The sequence below is a fragment of the Salvelinus namaycush genome, chromosome 1 (assembly GCF_016432855.1).
Source record: "Salvelinus namaycush isolate Seneca chromosome 1, SaNama_1.0, whole genome shotgun sequence".
In the NCBI taxonomy this organism is placed as follows: domain Eukaryota; kingdom Metazoa; phylum Chordata; class Actinopteri; order Salmoniformes; family Salmonidae; genus Salvelinus; species Salvelinus namaycush.
The window spans coordinates 3,234,070-3,257,326 of NC_052307.1; the positions used below are offsets into that span (position 1 = coordinate 3,234,070).

General features: G+C 46.0%; 1 protein-coding gene across 2 annotated transcripts; it reads right to left on the reverse strand.

Moving 5' to 3' along the window:
• Window positions 1-243: 243 nt before the first annotated feature.
• On the reverse strand, window positions 244-21,107 carry LOC120061024 (endothelial lipase-like). 2 transcript variants are annotated; one of them, XM_039010938.1, is made up of 10 exons: window positions 21,047-21,107; window positions 5,402-5,586; window positions 5,077-5,256; window positions 4,035-4,146; window positions 3,530-3,754; window positions 3,029-3,271; window positions 2,214-2,334; window positions 1,687-1,923; window positions 1,154-1,261; window positions 244-979 (listed from the first exon to the last, which is right to left on the reverse strand). In XM_039010938.1, the coding sequence occupies exons 1-10, from the start codon at window positions 21,090-21,092 to the stop codon at window positions 967-969; spliced, it is 1,470 nt and encodes a 489-aa protein (XP_038866866.1). In that variant the 5' UTR covers window positions 21,093-21,107; the 3' UTR covers window positions 244-966. The 2 variants fall into 2 exon arrangements, with proteins under 2 accessions (XP_038866866.1, XP_038867558.1); XM_039011630.1 differs by lacking the exon at window positions 21,047-21,107 and adding an exon at window positions 7,270-7,539.
• Window positions 21,108-23,257: the final 2,150 nt, after the last annotated feature.

Genomic DNA, 23,257 nt, shown 5'->3' on the forward strand with positions numbered 1-23,257 from the left:
AGCCTTAACATGGACTTAACTTATAGTCACTGCACTATGGACTCTGAGAAATTATCAGATTTTGGGGCTTAAGTTAGAGCAACTCAAATGGGTGCCATATTTTAGTAGTGCACTACCCTGTTAGTAAACCTTGTAATTTCAAGTATTCTATACTTTGACTCACCTATTTTATACTTAAGAGCCAAACTTTCAGACCACACCTTGTTACGGCCATCCAGCCGAAGAGAAAAGGTCAAAACAGAATTAAAAATAAGTGAATTTAATTTATTTTGAAAAAAAAAAAAAAAAGTTAGTTACATTATATACACAAACTACTATGGTACACAGAAGTCACAATACAATGAAAGATCATGTCCATGTAGCCAGTCACATCCTTCAGTTACACAGTGTATTCATGTTAAATCGCACTCAGCTCGCTCTACCCAAAAAGGCACGCTCACACTTGGTCATACTACACAAATGATGTGCACACACGCAAACACATACCAAAATAACATACACTCAACTGCAAACAGACAAATACTGCAGCTCACAAATATTAAACGATTCAAATGTAATGTGCGTCAGTACAGGATGTACTTGGGGGGGGTTGATAAATAAAGCTAGGTCTTGCAGTGCTTCCATTCTTCATAAATTAATAAAAAATCTACAGTAAAGAGACTAGGTTTGTTGGGGGGTGGGGAATGTCCGATAACACATTTAACACCATTTTCCTAATCCGAGTTGACTGCCAGTCCGCACAAATAAACACTAAGAAACGTCAGACAGTCCTGACAGACAGTACACTAAGGACCGGCCACCCCTTCCCACAGCACGTGCCTCCCATCATCCCATTTGACAGAGACCAGAGTCATGCGAGCATCGGTAACCGACGGAAACCGGCCAGACGCTCAGACGAAGGCGGTTCTTCCTTCCGCCTTCGGGTCCCCATGGTGACAGTGTATTGATCGTTGAAGTCCTGAATCCTTATAGGTGTAATCTGTCAAAATCAAAACGAGGGGGAACAGTCAATATACATGATTGACAATACATCAGACAGACAATCTCAGGACCTTGTCTAATGGTTTACAGTAATAAAAGATTTATACAGTGTCAAATAAGACACTGTTAAGGAATTCAACAAGACACTATTTGAATGGGCTGGGCCGTTTACCTTTTTTTACTGGGTTTTACCTCCCAGCTATCGCGACACTTGACGTACGTGATCCCCTGTCCTGGAGTGATCTCAGTCAATGAGGTGTCCTGGGCACAGAACGTGAACCTACACAAGTACAAACAAGGAAAGTGGTCAATACGAGAAGTGTAAGAGAACACAAAAAAAGGCAAAAGAGCAAAACACTTGACTAAATATGCCAAAGCAGAGTCCCAGTTCATAAAGTGAAAATAACAATGTAGAACTGACTAATAACAACATCCCAGTTTATGAGCGTATCATCAAATCACAGATGGGCGACTTCACGTGGTGAACCACCAACCCAACCAGTGGAATTACAACAGCCATTTATAAAACCAAGATGGCTGCTTGCTGCTGTTCTCCCAACCCAACCAGTGGAATTACAACAGCCATTTTTAAAACCAAGATGGCTGCTTGCTGCTGTTCTCCCAACCCAACCAGTGGAATTACAACAGCCATTTATAAAACCAAGATGGCTGCTTGCTGCCGTTCTCCCAACCCCCCAAACTTACTTCTTCTGAGTTTCTCCACACTTGACACGGATCCTACGGACCTCCAACACCTGGGTGGTGGGCTTGTTGTTGCTGCTGCTCTTCCAGTCCCAGAAGCTCTTTTTAATGTTTTTCCAGAAGGACCCGAAGGACTCAGACGCTCCCTCCCAGCTCAGACGGATCTTCAGCAGGTCCCCGATGTCGTCCTCGGTGAAGACCAGGAATGTGTTGGTCAGGTTCAAACCCACTTTGTTTGGACTGGAGGGGGGGGGGGGGGGGGGGACGACACAAAAGGGTCAATCACAGGTCATCTACAAGCAGTAAATAGTCTTCACTTATTTGCTATTAAGTGAGAAGTTAAGGGCGAGATCAAAACCCACACATTCAAATGAGCAGCACCACAATCCTAACTTCACCCATTCAGTACAGAGGTTTCCCCCAACACGCAGCTTTGAGACCAAGTTACAATGTCGGTGCAATAGTACTACTCAAGTTTTGTTCATCTTGGGTTACATCTAGTATACAGTCTAGTAATACCATGTACTCACATGTCTACATGCAGGTCTTGGCTGTCGTTGTGAGCGCCATACAGTTTCACGTAGAAGGTCGGGTCAGCGTTATCAGCCTGCTTTCTGTTGAACACATGCATCTTCATCTGGTAATGGATCCCTAGGAGGGACAAACAGAGCCCAAGAGGTTTAAAAATCACTTTTATCAACACTAGGGGCAAGGCTTTAAGCTTATACAGGAGATTACAGTAGCTTTATGACTGCAAGGTGTGTCAAAAACAAGTTGAGATATCAGTACCAGTAGCCAAGTGATAAGGAAAAGGCATTACAGCAACAGATATAGATTTATAACTGCAGAAGGATTTAACCCAGAGCCCACGGGAGGAGGATTTAACCCAGAGCCCGGGGCAGGAGGATTTAACCCAGAGCCCGCGGCAGGAGGATTTAACCCAGAGCCCGCGGCAGGAGGATTTAACCCGGGGCAGGAAGATTTAACCCAGAGCCCGGGGCAGGAGGATTTAACCCAGAGCCCGCGGCAGGAGGATTTAACCCAGAGCCCGCGGCAGGAGGATTTAACCCAGAGCCCGCGGCAGGAGGATTTAACCCAGAGCCCGCGGCAGGAGGATTTAACCCAGAGCCCGCGGCAGGAGGATTTAACCCAGAGCCCGCGGCAGGAGGATTTAACCCAGAGCCCGCGGCAGGAGGATTTAACCCAGAGCCCGCGGCAGGAGGATTTAACCCAGAGCCCGCTAGTAAGTAAGAGAAAAGAAAGAAAAAAACTAGATCCTGGTTACACAGTTTCAGTTACTGTTGGAACCACTAAACCACCCATAGGGCTACAAAACACAGCTCACCTCCGAAGGGTGTGTCGGCACGGGTCTTCAGGTACATCTTGCTATTGCGCCTCTTCCTCGTCTTCTTGGCGTTGTAACCCATCTGGTTGCAGCGGTTCTTACGACAGCTCAGGCAGATGCCCTTCTTGAAGCGTTCAGGGTCTGTGCACTGGTAGGCGAAGCTCGAGTGTTCCTTGCTAATCAGAGAGTCCACAAACAGGTGTACGGCTCGCTCGTGCTCACACTTCATCACGTCCATGAAGTCTGAAGAGGGAAGGACGGGTCAGATTAACGCACAACAGCAAAACCAGTACAGTACTGTGTCCAAGTTAGGCTTGCAGAATTCCCTGAGTATGAGAAATCTTGTTTTGAGGATTCCTCAAACCAGGAGGGCCTGTATTACAAGAGAATCCGCCAAGCGAGATTAAGAAAATGTTTAAACTGAATTTGGGAAAGATTCAGAAATGTTGGTCTCCGAAACTTCCTTCTGTGTCTCATTAACTACCCAGTGTAGGCACTCACTTCCTCCGGCGGCGCTGGTCAGCACGCTTGTCAGGTCACAGCCCGGCTGCACGTCTCCTCCGTTGGGGTAGATGTCGATGTCTCCGATGGGCTGCTGAATGCCTATGCTCACTCCCAGCGCCTCGCGCGTGTACGTATGCAGGACATCCACAAAGTCAGCATCGTCCGAAGAGAGGCGCTTCTCATCCCCCACCCCCTCAAACATGGGCCCTGCCGGATCTAGACCTATAGGAGAGATGGAAGAAACAGGAATGTCTCATTTGGTGGACAAGAGAGGGGTTGTGTCTAAGAAACTAGACATCCGTTGCTCCATAAAGACACGTTGATGCTAGGTAGATATTTGACTATATGGAGCTTTACACTAATGGGTACTTGTTTCCTATTGGACAAGTTATGGAGTTTGATTTACAGGAGCTTGGCACCATTCCAAAGGGTCATACAGTTGCCTGTTCAGAGTTGTAAGGAGCGACAGTGAGTGATGTCATACCATCTTCGAGCCACTTACCTGTGATTCGGCCGACGCTCCCTCGCACAAACGTGCCAGCATAGCCCGCCACATGGGCCCCCAAGCTGTAGCCAATCAGGTGCACATTCTGCAAGGGCATCTGCTGTTCCTCCTATTGGATACAAGACAACCCACACATCAGCTGCTGCTGCTGCTACACCCCCCCCCACACACACACACACACACACACACTGAACAAGACCTGGCCCTCGGCCAATAGCAGTCAGTCATTCCCTGGGCACCAGCCAATCCCAGTGGAGATAATGAGGGCAGAATACATTCCCGCTCTTCCTTCCATGCAACAGCACCTCTACCTTCTGCCTCAATCTACTCCCCTATCCACAGCCTGAACCCTGGGCTTGCGTGTCAGCCGTGTCCTGACCTGGTTCAGGGGCCTGAATGAGACGTTGGACGCGTCCCAATACTGTTAAATAGCCTCCTTTCCCTCAATCATCCATCTGAACAGACTAGATGGGTAAAAATGGAAAGCGGTACAGTGGATTTTAACTAAACCCAGTCTCTGCTTTTAGTGGAAGTCAAGTCACGAATGAGGGGAGAGGACTGGGAATGCAGCCATTGGCTCGTGATGAGAGCGATTCCCCATCACAAAACTAGATACAGGACAACTCTTCCTCAAGAGTATCTGCCGAGTCCCGACCAACCAGATAGAAATGACAGCATACCCAGAACTCCCGTTAGAATTCTAGAATCCCAGAGTTCCCACCCACACCTGCAAAGGTTGCCAGCGGCTTCCCGGCTGTTCTGTTGCTAAGGGAAACTTCCCTGCAAGCCAATCCTGCGCAACACATTACTACTACTATTACTACTACTGCAGTAGCCAGTTGGTGGGACTGGAAGGGTGTTAGGCTACTCAGCTGTGCTCTAAACACACTGGACTCCATGTGTCCTGGATCCATCGCCCCTCGCTAAGCTACTGGAGACAGTCCTGTCCTCTGGCAGCCTAGAGATCAATGTATACAAACCAGCCCTATTCACCAATAGAAGACACCACAGAACTATCAAATTCAAATCAATTACACACCTGGAGCCAGTTGATGGTGGTGGCGACGCTGAGGCCGACTTGGTGGGTGTGGTTGACAGCGTCAGGGTAGAGCTGGTGGGCCATGGGCAGCCATTCAACGATGACTACGTTGGCCTCTGGCTCTCGCTGCATCACGGCCGCCACCAGCTTTCGCATCCAGCTCTCAAACATCCCGCTCATCTGGAGAGAGGGGGGGGGGGGGGGGGGGGGTTCTCAAAGAGTCAGCGATCCTCAAACTGTCACACACACACACACACTTCTAAAAACACAAAGACTCATTGAAGCAAACTGTGTGAGGGTAGTCTATAAGGGAGTCTGTGTTTACCGTCCAGCCGTGGATAATAAAGATGGTCTTGGCAGTGACGTTGAATCCACATTCCAGCAGACTCCTCTTCTCACCGGGCAGCAGGATGCAGCCGTCCACATCTAGATCCAGACTCTTCCTCATGTTGTACGTGATCCGGTCATGTACCGTCTCATTCTCACTATGTGGCACTTTAAACTCCTCATCTGAGAAAGAGTGAAGGAAGAGGGAGACAGAGAGGGAGACAGAGAGGGAGAGGAAACAGAGGAGAGGGACATCAGTATTAGCATCATCTCTAGGTGCACCTCAGTGTTGTCCTGGATTCTTCATCTTCCATTCAGTGCACCAGACAGGAATATCGTGAATATCTATCCGGAGCTTTGCTTGTCCATTCCACGGTTCCACCCCCCCCCCTCCCTTTTCACAGATCAACTCAGTGTAGTACAGATGGGAGGAGAAGCAGTGTAGTACAGATGGGAGGAGAAGCAGTGTAGTACAGATGGGAGGAGAAGCAGTGTAGTACAGATGGGAGGAGAAGCAGTGTAGTACAGATGGGAGGAGAAGCAGTGTAGTACAGATGGGAGGAGAAGCAGTGTAGTACAGATGGGAGGAGAAGCAGTGTAGTACAGATGGGAGGAGAAGCAGTGTAGTACAGATGGGAGGAGAAGCAGTGTAGTACAGATGGGAGGAGAAGCAGTGTAGTACAGATGGGAGGAGAAGCAGTGTAGTACAGATGGGAGGAGAAGCAGTGTAGTACAGATGGGAGGAGAAGCAGTGTAGTACAGATGGGAGGAGAAGCAGTGTAGTACAGATGGGAGGAGAAGCAGTGTAGTACAGATGGGAGGAGAAGCAGTGTAGTACAGATGGGAGGAGAAGCAGTGTAGTACAGATGGGAGGAGAAGCAGTAAAGAGAGAGGAAGCTGTTGCTGAAAAGCAATCTTTGGCAATTATTTATATGACAACGCCCTGAAATCACCTGTTAAACGTAGAACAGACAGTGCAGCCTATAGAGTTACGTCATGTAGGCCATACAGCAGCTACGGTGATATCAAATGGCTTATACCCCCATTATCCATCCTGATTGCCTAGTCACTTTAACCTACATGTGCATATTAACTCTACCTCATACCTCTGCACATTAACTAGATACGAGTAGGCCTGCTCCTTGTATATAGAGTCCTTGTTATTTTATTACCATTTTTCAACTCTGCATTGTTGTAAGTATCTTACTGTAGACTACACGTGCTAAACTCGGCGCACAATAATTGCTACAGTGGCCTTTCTGCCAATGGCGCACGGCCACATCTCGGGCACTCCAGAGCTCCCCACACTGTTTCACACTGGTCGTGCTTGTACTGACACGCTTTTCACACGAACACTCAGGATATCTGCAGAGTTTAAAAAAAAAAACCGAGGCAAGTTGGTCCTACTGTAGTCAGGATAGTAATTTAGAAATCGCATGGAAAATATTTAGATAACTTTTTGTTACGACTGGCACATGAGCATAAATTCCTCTCAGGAACAGAGCAGGATAGTGGAATTACATAAAATTGCTTTCGTGTAAAAACTTTTAAATAGACTCGCGGGGCACTGACTGGGTTCTCAGTAAAACACGGATTTAGCTGAAAACTCATTTCAATATGGAACAGGAGACGTGGCGTCTTGTCCGGGTTTTGCGCCACACTGTTAACCCTTCCTAAAAGTCACTTTTTCAACTCACACGAAAACTGCCTTAGAGTCATTGACTCTTTCTTTGTGGTGTCTCTCCCTTATGACTCAAACTCCAGTGGGTAGTCTAGCCTAATATTTTAATTTAGGGCAGGCTATCCGAATATGCTTTTAAAAAGAGTCAATGAAATAGTTTGTGATTAGATTTAATATCATTTTACCTTTGAAAACGGTGTTCTCTTCCGCTCCCGACACAAAGAATGCAACTGCACAAAGTAAGAAAATCCACAACAAAAGAGTGCTATTTTTCATTTCTTCTCAAAAAAAATGTAAAACTCGTTAGTTGTTTAGATAATAACTAGAAGGTTCACAGTTGGTGTTTTCAGTGAGCCTGTCCAATGAACCAAGTGTCAATGAAAGCCGGCGGCAGTGTCTCGTATGTGCCTAAAAAACCGGTAGCAGCAGAGTGAATGTATGAACTTGCGTCAAGTTTCTCATTACAGATTTAAATAGTTTCTCCTTTAGTCATCTGATCATCGGCAGATCGCTACGTGGGAATTCTAGGCCTGTAATTGGTCAATCCCCCATTTGTTTACGTTTTAAAGGCGTGGCGAAGAAAAGGATGAATGAGTTTGTAGTAAGGCTTCTCACGTTGCTTCTTTTTAACCCTTTCATGGGCGGTGTCTGAAAACAAAGCACTGGGATTTGCACCTGTATGGCTCCGAATATGTGGAGTAGCCTACACTGAGTACACAACTAGGCTACAGTGAGGCATGGAAGAGAAACGCTAATATCTCAGTTACAACATGTCATAACCTGTAGGCATCACACAGCATCATGCTTTTGTCTCTAAATCTTCAAGTCAGACTGGACCTCCCTTTGTCATTTAACCCATAGTAACCACTCACATTTATATAGGCTATGAGAGATCAGGCTGAATTTTTTTTGTGTGTGTTTCAGAGAGGAAATGTTATTGTCTAATTGTGATGATCAATTATTCAACTTTAGAAAAATAGAAGTGCAACATGTAAAGTGTTGGTCCTATGTTAACACGAGCTGAAATTAAATTAAAAAAATCACAGAAATTTTCCATAAGCGCAATAAACATATTTCTCTCAAATTTTGCACACAAATGTGTTTACATCCCTATTAGTGAGCATTTCTCCTTTGCCAAGATAATCCATCCACCTAACAGGTGTGGCATATCAAGAAGCTGATTAAACAGCATGATCATTACACAGGTGCACCTTGTGTTGGGGACAATAAAAGGCCACTTTAAAATGTGCAGTTTTGTCACACAACACAATGCTACAGAGGTCTCAACTTTTTAGGGAGTGTGCAATTGGCATGCTGCCTGCAGGAATGTCAACCAGGGCTGTTGCCAGAGAATATCATGCTCATTTCTCTAACATAAGCTAACACAAGCTGCCTCCAACATCGTTTGAAAGAATTTGACAGTACGTCCAACGGGCCCTCACAAACGCAGATCACGTGTAACCATGGCAGCCCAGGACCTCCACATCCAGCTTCTTCACCTGCGGGATCTGAGTAGGGGGAAGAGGGGTGCTGAGGAGTATTTCTGTCTGTCATAAAGCCATTTTGTGGGGAAAAACTCATTCTAATTGGCTGGGCCTGGCTCGCCCATGGCTGCATGAGCCCATGGCTGCACCCCTGCCCAATCATGTGAAATCCATAGATTAGGGCGTAGTGAATTTATTTAAATTGACTGATTTATTGTATATGAACTGTAAATCATAAAAAATATTTGAGATTGTTGCATGTTATGTTTACATTTTTGTTCGGTATAATTTGTGTGGCTTCGGGTTGCATTCAATAGAGCGCGATAACAAGACAATGTCCACCCTCGCATGGACAAATAAAGTTATATTATATTCTATAGGCTTATATTCTGAGAACTAGAAGAGACAATTAAAACAGGGATGTGGCTGGAGAAATGTATCCCCCACTGCTAGCCCATGGGAATGTTTAAAGGCCCCGCGCCGCACGCGATGGGGGAGGGGATTGTTTACCTCCCTCTTTCTCTCTCTCTCTCTCTCTCTCCCTTTCTCTCTCTCCCCCCTCTCTCTCTCTCTCCCTCCCTCTCTCTCTCTCTCCCCCTCTCTCTCTCTCCCTCCCTCCCTCTCTCTCTCTCTCCCTCTCTCTCTCTCCCTCTCTCTCCCTCTCTCTCCGGCGAGATGCCAAGGCTGCTCACTGACGGAGTTTCAATTGATGGTGGGAAGAATAGGCTCACTCAAGTAAGGCCTCGGCTACAATAATACCAGTGTTTACACACATACATGAGCGCACAGTGGGACGTTTCGCTGGAGATATGTACACCTGCTACCCGCTGGTGCCTCGGCAGGAGCTGAGGAGATTCCCTTGAATTTATGAAACACACAGCGTCTCTCTCTCTCTGACGTCTCTATACTCTTAGATAAACAAGCAGTTAGGCCTATCAGATGGTGCTGATGTGCTTTCTAATGTGTTTTATTAGGCTTGTGTTAAATAACGTTGTCAGCACTGTTAACAACCGTCGTCGTGACTTAATGCTCAAGAAGGAATAACTAAATGGTTCTATTCAAAGCTCATCTGAGTCTCCATGCAGATAAAGATAGATGGATATTTTTAATCTCTGGTTCATCAAAACGTTGGACACCCTTAGTGGACAGATTACACTTGCTGTTACAAATAACCAAAGTCCTTTCATGTCATTGCAGCCTGCTGCCTGCTTAGGTACTGCTACTTCTCAGTGGGATGGATATGGTTGTGCTCTACCAGTTGGTTGTGCTCTATCAGCTGGTTGTCCTCTATCAGCTGGTTGCTCTCTATCAGCTGGTTGCTCTCTATCAGCTGGTTGCTCTCTATCAGCTGGTTGCTCTCTATCAGTTGGTTGCTCTCTATCAGCTGGTTGTGGTCTATCAGCTGGTTGCTCTCTATCAGCTGGTTGCTCTCTATCAGCTGGTTGTCCTCTATCAGCTGGTTGTCCTCTATCAGCTGGTTGCTCTCTATCAGCTGGTTGCTCTCTATCAGTTGGTTGCTCTCTATCAGCTGGTTGCTCTCTATCAGCTGGTTGTGTTCTATCAGCTGGTTGCTCTCTATCAGCTGGTTGTGTTCTATCAGCTGGTTGCTCTCTATCAGTTGGTTGCTCTCTATCAGCTGGTTGCTCTCTATCAGCTGGTTGTCCTCTATCAGCTGGTTGTGCTCTATCAGTTGGTTGCTCTCTATCAGCTGGTTGTGGTCTATCAGCTGGTTGTGGTCTATCAGCTGGTTGCTCTCTATCAGCTGGTTGTCCTCTATCAGCTGGTTGTGGTCTATCAGCTGGTTGTGGTCTATCAGCTGGTTGCTCTCTATCAGCTGGTTGCTCTCTATCAGCTGGTTGCTCTCTATCAGCTGGTTGCTCTCTATCAGCTGGTTGTCCTCTATCAGCTGGTTGCTCTCTATCAGCTGGTTGCTCTCTATCAGCTGGTTGTCCTCTATCAGCTGGTTGTCCTCTATCAGCTGGTTGTCCTCTATCAGCTGGTTGCTCTCTATCAGCTGGTTGCTCTCTATCAGCTGGTTGCTCTCTATCAGCTGGTTGTCCTCTATCAGCTGGTTGTGCTCTATCAGCTGGTTGCTCTCTATCAGCTGGTTGCTCTCTATCAGCTGGTTGTCCTCTATCAGCTGGTTGCTCTCTATCAGCTGGTTGTCCTCTATCAGCTGGTTGCTCTCTATCAGCTGGTTGCTCTCTATCAGCTGGTTGCTCTCTATCAGCTGGTTGTCCTCTATCAGCTGGTTGCTCTCTATCAGCTGGTTGCTCTCTATCAGCTGGTTGCTCTCTATCAGCTGGTTGCTCTCTATCAGCTGGTTGCTCTCTATCAGCTGGTTGCTCTCTATCAGCTGGTTGCTCTCTACCAGCTGGTTGCTCTCTATCAGCTGGTTGCTCTCTACCAGCTGGTTGCTCTCTATCAGCTGGTTGTCCTCTATCAGCTGGTTGTGCTCTATCAGCTGGTTGCTCTCTATCAGCTGGTTGTGCTCTATCAGCTGGTTGTCCTCTATCAGTTGGTTGTGTTCTATCAGCTGGTTGTGGTCTATCAGCTGGTTGTCCTCTATCAGCTGGTTGTCCTCTATCAGTTGGTTGCTCTCTATCAGCTGGTTGCTCTCTATCAGCTGGTTGCTCTCTATCAGCTGGTTGTGCTCTATCAGCTGGTTGCTCTCTATCAGCTGGTTGTCCTCTATCAGCTGGTTGCTCTCTATCAGCTGGTTGTGGTCTATCAGCTGGTTGCTCTCTATCAGCTGGTTGTCCTCTATCAGCTGGTTGTCCTCTATCAGCTGGTTGCTCTCTATCAGTTGGTTGCTCTCTATCAGCTGGTTGTGTTCTATCAGCTGGTTGTCCTCTATCAGCTGGTTGTGCTCTATCAGCTGGTTGCTCTCTATCAGCTGGTTGTGCTCTATCAGCTGGTTGCTCTCTACCAGCTGGTTGCTCTCTATCAGCTGGTTGTCCTCTATCAGCTGGTTGCTCTCTATCAGCTGGTTGTCCTCTATCAGCTGGTTGCTCTCTATCAGCTGGTTGCTCTCTATCAGCTGGTTGTCCTCTATCAGCTGGTTGTCCTCTATCAGCTGGTTGCTCTCTATCAGCTGGTTGCTCTCTATCAGTTGGTTGCTCTCTATCAGCTGGTTGCTCTCTATCAGCTGGTTGCTCTCTATCAGCTGGTTGTGCTCTATCAGCTGGTTGCTCTCTACCAGCTGGTTGCTCTCTATCAGCTGGTTGTCCTCTATCAGTTGGTTGTCCTCTATCAGTTGGTTGTGTTCTATCAGCTGGTTGTGGTCTATCAGCTGGTTGTCCTCTATCAGTTGGTTGCTCTCTATCAGCTGGTTGCTCTCTATCAGCTGGTTGCTCTCTATCAGCTGGTTGTGCTCTATCAGCTGGTTGCTCTCTATCAGCTGGTTGTCCTCTATCAGCTGGTTGTCCTCTATCAGCTGGTTGCTCTCTATCAGTTGGTTGTGTTCTATCAGCTGGTTGCTCTCTATCAGCTGGTTGCTCTCTATCAGCTGGTTGTGTTCTATCAGCTGGTTGTCCTCTATCAGCTGGTTGTCCTCTATCAGCTGGTTGTCCTCTATCAGCTGGTTGTCCTCTATCAGTTGGTTGTCCTCTATCAGTTGGTTGTGTTCTATCAGCTGGTTGTGGTCTATCAGCTGGTTGTCCTCTATCAGCTGGTTGCTCTCTACCAGCTGGTTGCTCTCTACCAGCTGGTTGCTCTCTATCAGCTGGTTGTCCTCTATCAGTTGGTTGTCCTCTATCAGTTGGTTGTGTTCTATCAGCTGGTTGTGGTCTATCAGCTGGTTGTCCTCTATCAGCTGGTTGTCCTCTATCAGTTGGTTGCTCTCTATCAGCTGGTTGCTCTCTATCAGCTGGTTGCTCTCTATCAGCTGGTTGTGCTCTATCAGCTGGTTGCTCTCTACCAGCTGGTTGCTCTCTATCAGCTGGTTGTCCTCTATCAGCTGGTTGTGGTCTATCAGCTGGTTGTCCTCTATCAGCTGGTTGTCCTCTATCAGTTGGTTGCTCTCTATCAGCTGGTTGTCCTCTATCAGCTGGTTGCTCTCTATCAGCTGGTTGCTCTCTATCAGCTGGTTGCTCTCTATCAGCTGGTTGTCCTCTATCAGCTGGTTGTCCTCTATCAGCTGGTTGCTCTCTATCAGCTGGTTGCTCTCTATCAGTTGGTTGCTCTCTATCAGCTGGTTGCTCTCTATCAGCTGGTTGCTCTCTATCAGCTGGTTGTCCTCTATCAGCTGGTTGTCCTCTATCAGCTGGTTGCTCTCTATCAGTTGGTTGCTCTCTATCAGCTGGTTGCTCTCTATCAGCTGGTTGTCCTCTATCAGCTGGTTGTCCTCTATCAGCTGGTTGCTCTCTATCAGCTGGTTGCTCTCTATCAGTTGGTTGCTCTCTATCAGCTGGTTGCTCTCTATCAGCTGGTTGCTCTCTACCAGCTGGTTGTCCTCTATCAGCTGGTTGCTCTCTATCAGCTGGTTGTCCTCTATCAGCTGGTTGTCCTCTATCAGCTGGTTGTCCTCTATCAGCTGGTTGCTCTCTATCAGCTGGTTGTGTTATATCAGCTGGTTGTGTTATATCAGTTGGTTGCTCTCTATCAGCTGGTTGCTCTCTATCAGCTGGTTGTCCTCTATCAGCTGGTTGCTCTCTATCAGCTGGTTGTCCTCTATCAGCTGGTTGCTCTCTATCAGCTGGTTGTGTTATATCAGCTGGTTGTCCTCTATCAGCTGGTTGTCCTCTATCAGCTGGTTGTGCTCTATCAGCTGGTTGTCCTCTATCAGCTGGTTGCTCTCTATCAGCTGGTTGCTCTCTATCAGCTGGTTGCTCTCTATCAGCTGGTTGTGGTCTATCAGCTGGTTGCTCTCTATCAGCTGGTTGTGGTCTATCAGCTGGTTGCTCTCTATCAGCTGGTTGCTCTCTACCAGCTGGTTGTGCTCTATCAGCTGGTTGCTCTCTATCAGCTGGTTGCTCTCTATCAGCTGGTTGTGTTCTATCAGCTGGTTGCTCTCTATCAGCTGGTTGTGCTCTATCAGCTGGTTGTCCTCTATCAGCTGGTTGTCCTCTATCAGCTGGTTGTCCTCTATCAGCTGGTTGCTCTCTACCAGCTGGTTGCTCTCTATCAGCTGGTTGTCCTCTATCAGCTGGTTGTCCTCTATCAGCTGGTTGTGCTCTATCAGCTGGTTGTCCTCTATCAGCTGGTTGTCCTCTATCAGCTGGTTGTCCTCTATCAGCTGGTTGCTCTCTATCAGCTGGTTGTGGTATATCAGCTGGTTGCTCTCTATCAGCTGGTTGTCCTCTATCAGCTGGTTGCTCTTTATCAGCTGGTTGTGCTCTATCAGCTGGTTGCTCTCTATCAGCTGGTTGTGCTCTATCAGCTGGTTGCTCTCTATCAGCTGGTTGTGCTCTATCAGCTGGTTGCTCTCTATCAGCTGGTTGTGCTCTATCAGCTGGTTGTGCTCTATCAGCTGGTTGCTCTCTATCAGCTGGTTGCTCTCTATCAGCTGGTTGTCCTCTATCAGCTGGTTGCTCTCTATCAGCTGGTTGTGCTCTATCAGCTGGTTGCTCTCTATCAGCTGGTTGTGCTCTATCAGCTGGTTGCTCTCTATCAGCTGGTTGCTCTCTATCAGCTGGTTGTCCTCTATCAGCTGGTTGTGCTCTATCAGCTGGTTGCTCTCTATCAGCTGGTTGCTCTCTATCAGCTGGTTGCTCTCTATCAGCTGGTTGCTCTCTATCAGCTGGTTGTGCTCTATCAGCTGGTTGCTCTCTATCAGCTGGTTGTGCTCTATCAGCTGGTTGCTCTCTATCAGCTGGTTGCTCTCTATCAGCTGGTTGTCCTCTATCAGCTGGTTGCTCTCTATCAGCTGGTTGCTCTCTATCAGTTGGTTGCTCTCTATCAGCTGGTTGTGCTCTATCAGCTGGTTGCTCTCTATCAGCTGGTTGCTCTCTATCAGCTGGTTGCTCTCTATCAGCTGGTTGTCCTCTATCAGTTGGTTGCTCTCTATCAGCTGGTTGCTCTCTATCAGCTGGTTGTCCTCTATCAGCTGGTTGTCCTCTATCAGCTGGTTGTCCTCTATCAGCTGGTTGTCCTCTATCAGCTGGTTGTGCTCTATCAGCTGGTTGTCCTCTATCAGCTGGTTGTCCTCTATCAGCTGGTTGTCCTCTATCAGCTGGTTGTCCTCTATCAGCTGGTTGTGTTCTATCAGCTGGTTGTCCTCTATCAGCTGGTTGCTCTCTATCAGCTGGTTGCTCTCTATCAGCTGGTTGTGCTCTATCAGCTGGTTGTCCTCTATCAGCTGGTTGTCCTCTATCAGCTGGTTGTCCTCTATCAGCTGGTTGCTCTCTATCAGCTGGTTGCTCTCTATCAGCTGGTTGCTCTCTATCAGCTGGTTGTCCTCTATCAGCTGGTTGTCCTCTATCAGCTGGTTGCTCTCTATCAGCTGGTTGCTCTCTATCAGCTGGTTGCTCTCTATCAGCTGGTTGCTCTCTATCAGCTGGTTGTCCTCTATCAGCTGGTTGTCCTCTATCAGCTGGTTGCTCTCTATCAGCTGGTTGTCCTCTATCAGCTGGTTGCTCTCTATCAGCTGGTTGCTCTCTATCAGCTGGTTGCTCTCTATCAGCTGGTTGTGTTCTATCAGCTGGTTGCTCTCTATCAGCTGGTTGTCCTCTATCAGCTGGTTGTGCTCTATCAGCTGGTTGTGTTCTATCAGCTGGTTGTGTTCTATCAGCTGGTTGTCCTCTATCAGCTGGTTGCTCTCTATCAGCTGGTTGTGCTCTATCAGCTGGTTGTCCTCTATCAGCTGGTTGTCCTCTATCAGCTGGTTGTCCTCTATCAGCTGGTTGCTCTCTATCAGCTGGTTGCTCTCTATCAGCTGGTTGCTCTCTATCAGCTGGTTGCTCTCTATCAGCTGGTTGTGCTCTATCAGCTGGTTGCTCTCTATCAGCTGGTTGCTCTCTATCAGTTGGTTGCTCTCTATCAGTTGGTTGCTCTCTATCAGCTGGTTGTCCTCTATCAGCTGGTTGTGCTCTATCAGCTGGTTGCTCTCTATCAGCTGGTTGTCCTCTATCAGCTGATTGTCCTCTATCAGCTGGTTGCTCTCTATCAGCTGGTTGCTCTCTATCAGCTGGTTGCTCTCTATCAGTTGGTTGCTCTCTATCAGCTGGTTGCTCTCTATCAGCTGGTTGCTCTCTATCAGCTGGTTGTGCTCTATCAGCTGGTTGCTCTCTATCAGCTGGTTGCTCTCTATCAGTTGGTTGCTCTCTATCAGCTGGTTGTGCTCTATCAGCTGGTTGCTCTCTATCAGCTGGTTGCTCTCTATCAGCTGGTTGTGCTCTATCAGCTGGTTGCTCTCTATCAGCTGGTTGCTCTCTATCAGCTGGTTGTCCTCTATGAGCTGGTTGCTCTCTATCAGTTGGTTGCTCTCTATCAGCTGGTTGCTCTCTATCAGCTGGTTGCTCTCTATCAGCTGGTTGTCCTCTATCAGCTGGTTGTCCTCTATCAGCTGGTTGTCCTCTATCAGCTGGTTGCTCTCTATCAGCTGGTTGTGGTATATCAGCTGGTGCTCTATCCCTTTATAGCAGTCAGAACCCCCAGACAGTGAGACAGACCTGCCCATTACACAGCGCCTCAGACTTGTAAGACAACACGTCACCAATGTTATGTTGAAATAACCCTTGACCCCTAGGCCCTTTATGGTGTGGCCACTTGCTGATGCGTTTGATAGTCTCAATCACTCAAGTCTTTTTTTTGGGGGGGGGGGGGGGATGAGAATTGAAACAATCAAAGCTCACTCGTATCCCAACTGCAACTTGTCAATATTCCAAAACCCATTCGTGAGCATCGTGTCCCCCCGTGACCTGTTTTGTAACACGATTCCCTATGAAACGTTGCCAGATAGACACTCTCTGGTAATAGATATTGAGAAAGTTATCAAATAAAAAAAATTAAAAAACAGCACCGAAGCACACGTCTCTACTCGCTGGTGATTTGATAAACTGATGGAAGCCCGGCTGCTCAATGTGCCTGACTTCCTAGCGTCATTTAAAAAATAAAAAAAAACACAGAGTTGGAATTTAGCTAGCAAGTGATTTTTTTGTTTGTTTGTTGCACTGATAAACAGCTTGTAGCTTGTTCTTTATTTAAGATAGTTTGACAGCCGATGAGGAAGTTGTAGTTGTGTTATTGTTCTCAGAAATCAGCAGAGCACACAGCCAGACTTTGCTGACTCCATAGACCGTACGCACTGACTAGTTTTCATGCTAATGGTTTTAACTTGAGAAATACTGCACCAAAACACCTTAGCTAGATGTAAAATTGCGGAACTAAGACCTCCTCGGCAAGCTCTTATATCTCTTTGATTAATTTGGACTATTTTGAGGAAGTGGTTATGTTATTGCTACGGTGACTCAGGAGGGACAAACAGCAGTACCTGCAAGGGTATGATATGCGAAACATCCGCCACACCCACATCAAACCACACCCCGAGACAACTTACGTTTTGGCTTCCGTCATGGCCGCTGGCATTTCTTAAAGAGCAGTCTTCAAAACGAGGCCAAATCAGGAAGTTGCAGTCGCCCTTCAAAAATGGCGACACTATCTGAACTCCTCCTCCACATTGACTGGATTGGTTGAACAGTGCAGAAGAGAACCTCCCCCAAACAGTTATTTTTTCTCTCTCTCATTTACACCTGCTGCATTAGGTTAGAGTCTGAGTGTTGATCTCGTGACTATAGATAGAAACTGGGCCCTAATCACACACACCCACTCTATGGATAGATAGATAGATTCTGATCCTTCTATAACACACTGGGGCAGGTAAGAGATGTCTAATAGGCTAGCTCTCTGTTCAAGCGTCATGGCTTTTCCAACCCGGAAATCATTCATTGTAAATGAGAACATGCATGTAGTAATGTGTAAGTGATCACTGTGTGACATCAACCTCCCCCCCTCCCTCATGGTCTATTTGTGGCACAAAGACATCCAACCATGCATTAATATGGTTGGTCGGGCCTTATGCCCGTGTGAACATATGGAATGTATGTTTAACACTCACTCACTCACTCACACACACTGTTTTCCAGGTCTGGATGCCAGTCTGTTCTCCAGGTCTGTTCTCCAGGTCTGTTCTCCAGGTCTGTTTTCCAGGTCTGTTTTCCAGGTCTGTTTTCCAGGTCTGTTTTCCAGTCTATTCTCCAGTCTATTCTCCAGTCTGTTCTCCAGGTCTGTTTTCCAGGTCTGTTTTCCAGTCTGTTTTCCAGGTCTGTTCTCCAGTCTGTTCTCCAGTCTGTTCTCCAGTCTGTTCTCCAGTCTGTTTTCCAGGTCTGTTCTCCAGTCTGTTTTCCAGGTCTGTTCTCCAGTCTGTTTTCCAGGTCTGTTTTCCAGGTCTGTTCTCCAGTCTGTTCTCCAGTCTGTTCTCCAGTCTGTTTTCCAGGTCTGTTCTCCAGTCTGTTCTCCAGTCTGTTCTCCAGTCTGTTCTCCAGTCTGTTTTCCAGGTCTGTTCTCCAGTCTGTTCTCCAGTCTGTTTTCCAGGTCTGTTCTCCAGTCTGTTTTCCAGTCTGTTTTCCAGGTCTGTTTTCCAGTCTGTTTTCCAGGTCTGTTTTCCAGTCTGTTTTCCAGGTCTGTTCTCCAGTCTGTTCTCCAGTCTGTTCTCCAGTCTGTTTTCCAGGTCTGTTTTCCAGGTCTGTTCTCCAGTCTGTTTTCCAGGTCTGTTCTCCAGTCTGTTTTCCAGGTCTGTTCTCCAGTCTGTTTTCCAGGTCTGTTCTCCAGTCTGTTTTCCAGGTCTGTTCTCCAGTCTGTTTTCCAGGTCTGTTCTCCAGTCTGTTTTCCAGGTCTGTTTTCCAGTCTGTTTTCCAGGTCTGTTCTCCAGTCTGTTCTCCAGTCTGTTCTCCAGTCTGTTCTCCAGTCTGTTTTCCAGGTCTGTTCTCCAGTCTGTTTTCCAGGTCTGTTTTCCAGTCTGTTTTCCAGGTCTGTTTTCCAGTCTGTTTTCCAGGTCTGTTTTCCAGTCTGTTTTCCAGGTCTGTTCTCCAGTCTGTTCTCCAGTCTGTTTTCCAGGTCTGTTCTCCAGTCTGTTTTCCAGGTCTGTTTTCCAGTCTGTTCTCCAGTCTGTTCTCCAGTCTGTTCTCCAGTCTGTTCTCCAGTCTGTTTTCCAGGTTGTTGTTGTTTGGCAAGGCAACAATGTGTCGTTGTCGAAAGCAGAAACAGTCATTCAGCTACCTAGGCTACTCTACTGTTGCTTGGCAACCCAGACTCCTTGCTCTGGCCAAACACAGACACAATGAGCCTGGATCTGAGAACCTCCCCGAACCCTTCACTGAATGCTAACACATTCGAGGGGCCGTCTGATTGGTCCAGAAACCGATGGGTTGAACCAGAGCCAGAACACATGTGGATAAAGCGTCAGTTAAAAAAATGTTGGCATTGGCTTTGATATACTCTGATTAGATCCCACCTGGTCGGACAGTTACAGGCCTATCGAGCTGACGTGCAACATGTGTAAGTTGATGGAGGATGATGTATCTCTTGGAAGTTAGAGATGTGATGAGCGTAACATAGAGGGGGTTCAGGAGACGGAGGACTGCCCTGGTGACAGTTAAAAGAGATGTGATGAGTGTTTGTGTATTTTGACATTGAGAAAGTTTACGATACCGTGTGGAGGGAAGGGTTGTTGATCCAAGTGGAGTGCGTCGGGCATTTTTCGGGACGACTCTTTAACTGGATCATGGACTTCCTGTTTGATCGAGTCATACAGATGAGGGTGGGGTCAGAATTGTCAATGTGATTTGATCAATGGTACTCCTCAGGGAAGCGTGATTAGTCCGGTGTTCTTCACCCTGATGATAGATTACCGTTTTTTTAGGACGCAGTATTTGCACCCTACATTCTAACTACAGTTATACTACATTCTAACTAGTTATACTACAGTGTACTGCAGTTATACTGCACTCTGGCTACAGTTATACTACAGTGTACTGCAGTTATACTGCACTCTGGCTACAGTTATACTACAGTGTACTGCAGTTATACTGCACTCTGGCTACAGTTATACTACAGTGTACTGCAGTTATACTGCACTCTGGCTACAGTTATACTACAGTGTACTGTAGTTATACTGCACTCTGACTACAATTATACTACAGTGTACTGCAGTTATACTGCACTCTGACTACAATTATACTACAGTGTACTGCAGTTATACTGCACTCTGACTACAATTATACTACAGTGTACTGCAGTTATACTGCACTCTGACTACAATTATACTACAGTGTACTGCAGTTATACTGCACTCTGGCTACAGTTATACTACAGTGGACTGCAGTTATACTGCACTCTAGCTACAGTTATACTACAGTGTACTGCAGTTATACTGCACTCTGGCTACAGTTATACTACAGTGTACTGCACTCTGGCTACAGTTATACTACAGTGTACTGCAGTTATACTGCACTCTAGCTACAGTTATACTACAGTGTACTGCAGTTATACTGCACTCTGGCTACAGTTATACTACAGTGTACTGCAGTTATACTGCACTCTGGCTACAGTTATACTACAGTGTACTGCAGTTATACTGCACTCTAGCTACAGTTATACTACAGTGTACTGCAGTTATACTGCACTCTGACTACAATTATACTACAGTGTACTGCAGTTATACTGCACTCTGACTACAATTATACTACAGTGTACTGCAGTTATACTGCACTCTGACTACAATTATACTACAGTGTACTGCAGTTATACTGCACTCTGACTGCTTTTCTTAAGGGAAGACATCTTCAACCATGAATAAGTATTAGTGCAAGGTATAATAATCAAGTTGCGAACGTTTGCAGGAAGAACAGGTTTCAAGGTATCCATGAGAAGAAGATTTCGGGTGGTATTTTATTTTGACATTTTAGCTGTCTGTGTAGTTTCTTCTGGCAGACTACTAACCGAGTTGTTATTCTGCTATGTGGTTACCTGCGCTTAAAAATAAACAGTCATTTAACAAGTTAAACTCTATCGCACTCCAGTGGCCAACAAAGAAACTACACCATTCCACTAATCTTTTTTGGGGGGAATGGAGTTAGTTACAAACTTCACTTCAGAGGTTTGATCAATTAAAGATTTATGTTCCTGTGAGGGCACTTCTATTGTGTTATTGGTACATGACACATGACAGTAGGTTAACAAGTAACAGTCAGCATGGAAGAGACAGGAGGACAAACAGTATATAACGTTTTCAAGCAATCAATCACACACAAAACTAGATCATGGTCATTTTATAGGCTATACTTTACATAACTCGGGTTCAAACAAAATACGTTTCTTCTTTTCTAGGGAGCTTTTTCCCTGGCAACTGCTTCTGTTTTCTCTTTGGGGTTGCGACACCGTAAAACACGTTGACAATCACCATGGAACTGATGAAAGATAAACCCACAAACAAACAGTGTTAATTAACTACTACGTCTTGGGGTTTCATGTATCTACCTACCTTGATGTGTATCTGAAGGGGTACATGACAGTAGCTCTAGCAGCATGCCTTCAGCCCGTTGCTCATTGGATCGTGACACAGCAGCAGCGGGAGGCGGACCGGACAGTGTGTGTGTTTGTGTCTTGAACAACATTAGCGTGAGCAAGAATAGTACAATTGACTGTTCGCCTTCTAAATAAAAGTCCCCAAATGAAACTAATGCAAAACGGATGAAAATGGTGGAATCATGCCACAATTAGACTGGATAATGCTTAACAAGGTTGGAATGTTGTTATATAAATTCAACAAAAGAAAATAATTTGTTAATTTCAACAAAAAAATCTGTTGAAATCATATATGTATAGATTAAAAAATTGCATTCTGGTCATACGTATAATATAATGTATAGCCTTACCATGAAATAAACGGGCGTAAATAACAAAACCCGGTAACAATATACCAGCCGTCAGATACAGCCTTACAATAAAACAAACACGCACACAAACATGGGGGAAACAGAGGGTTAAATAATGAACATGTAATGGGGGAATTGAAACCAGGTGTGTAAAAAACCAAGACAAAACAAATGGAAAATGAAAAGTGGATCGGTGATGGCTAGAAGGCCGGTGACGTCGACCGCCAAACGTTGCTTGAACAAGGAGAGGGACCGACTCCGGCGGAAGTCGTGACAGTTTGTCATGGTCTGAGAGTCCTTTAGGTGCCTTTTGCAAACTCCAAATGTGCCTTTTACTGAGGAGTGGCTTCCGTCTGGACACTCTACCATGAAGGCCTGATTGGTGGAGTTCTGCAGAGATGGTTGTCGTTCTGGAAGGTTCTACCATCTCCACAGAGGAACTCTGGAGCTCTGTCATAGTGACCATTGGGTTCTTGGTCACCTCCCTGAACAAGGCCCTTCTCCCCCGATTGCTCAGAATGGCCTGGCAGCCAGCTCTAGGAAGAGTCTTGGTGGTTCCAAACTTCTTCCATTTAAGAATGATGGATGCCAATGTGTTCTCGGGGACCTTCAATGCTGCAGAAATGTTTTGGTATCCTTCCCCAGATCTGTGCCTCAACACAATCCTGTCTCGGCGCTCTACGGACAATTCCTTCAACATCATGGCTTTGTTTTTGCTATGACATGCCCTGTCAACTGTGTGACCTTATATAGACAGGTGTTTGCCTTTCCAAATCATGTCCAATCAATTGCATTTACCACAGGTGGACTCCAATCAAGTTGTAGAAACATCTCAAGGATGATCAATGGAAACAGGATGCACCTGAACTCAATATCAAGTCTCATAGCAAAGGGTCTGAATACTTATGTAAATAAGGAATTTCTGTTTCTATTTTTGTGTCTTAGAATATATATTTTTTTGACTGTTTAGAAATAGGAAAACTAGAACACCCCCCTAGTTACACCCTGACCTACAATACCATAGAGAACCAAGGGCTCTCTATGGTATTGTAGGTCAGGGTGTGACTAGGGGGGTGTTCTAGTTTTCCTATTTCTATGTTGGTGTGCTTGATATGATTCCCAATTAGAGGCAGCTGATTATCGTTGTCTCTAATTTGGGATCATATTTAAGTTCTCCATTGTTCCAACCTGGGTTGTGGGATATTGTTTGGTTTTGTGCTTGTTACACCACGTAGTCACGTTTTGTTGCTTGTTTTGTTGAAGAGGTTTCACTTTAAATAAATATGTGGAACTCAACACATGCTCCGACTGGCACGCACGATTGGCCCAGCGTCGTCCGGGTTAAGGTTTGGCCGGGGTAGGACGTCATTGTAAGTAAGAATTTGTTCTTAACTGACTTGCCTAGTTAAATAAAAAATAAATACAAATTATGATATTCTATCTATAGAATTAGAATAGTCATTGATTACATATCCTTGATTCCAACAGTTCACCAAAGTGTTTTCCTCTGAATCACAAGTCAAACTGTAATTGCAACATTTAAAAATAAGGCTTAGATTGTCTGCCCATATTGTGCAGCCCTTTGTGGCAGTGTGGAAATGACCTCAAATGAGTGAAGTTGTGTTATACTGTTCAATTCAATCAGAATGGAGAAAGACCCATTGAAATAATTTAGAATGTGTTACCACCCTGGGATCACTACTCATAAAGAACATTTAGAACCTCTATTATTCAAAAACATAAAATTGCAACGTCTGCTCCCAGCTCAAACCCTCAAACACGTAGATCCCCTGAACGCAGCTCACTCTCCAGATCCC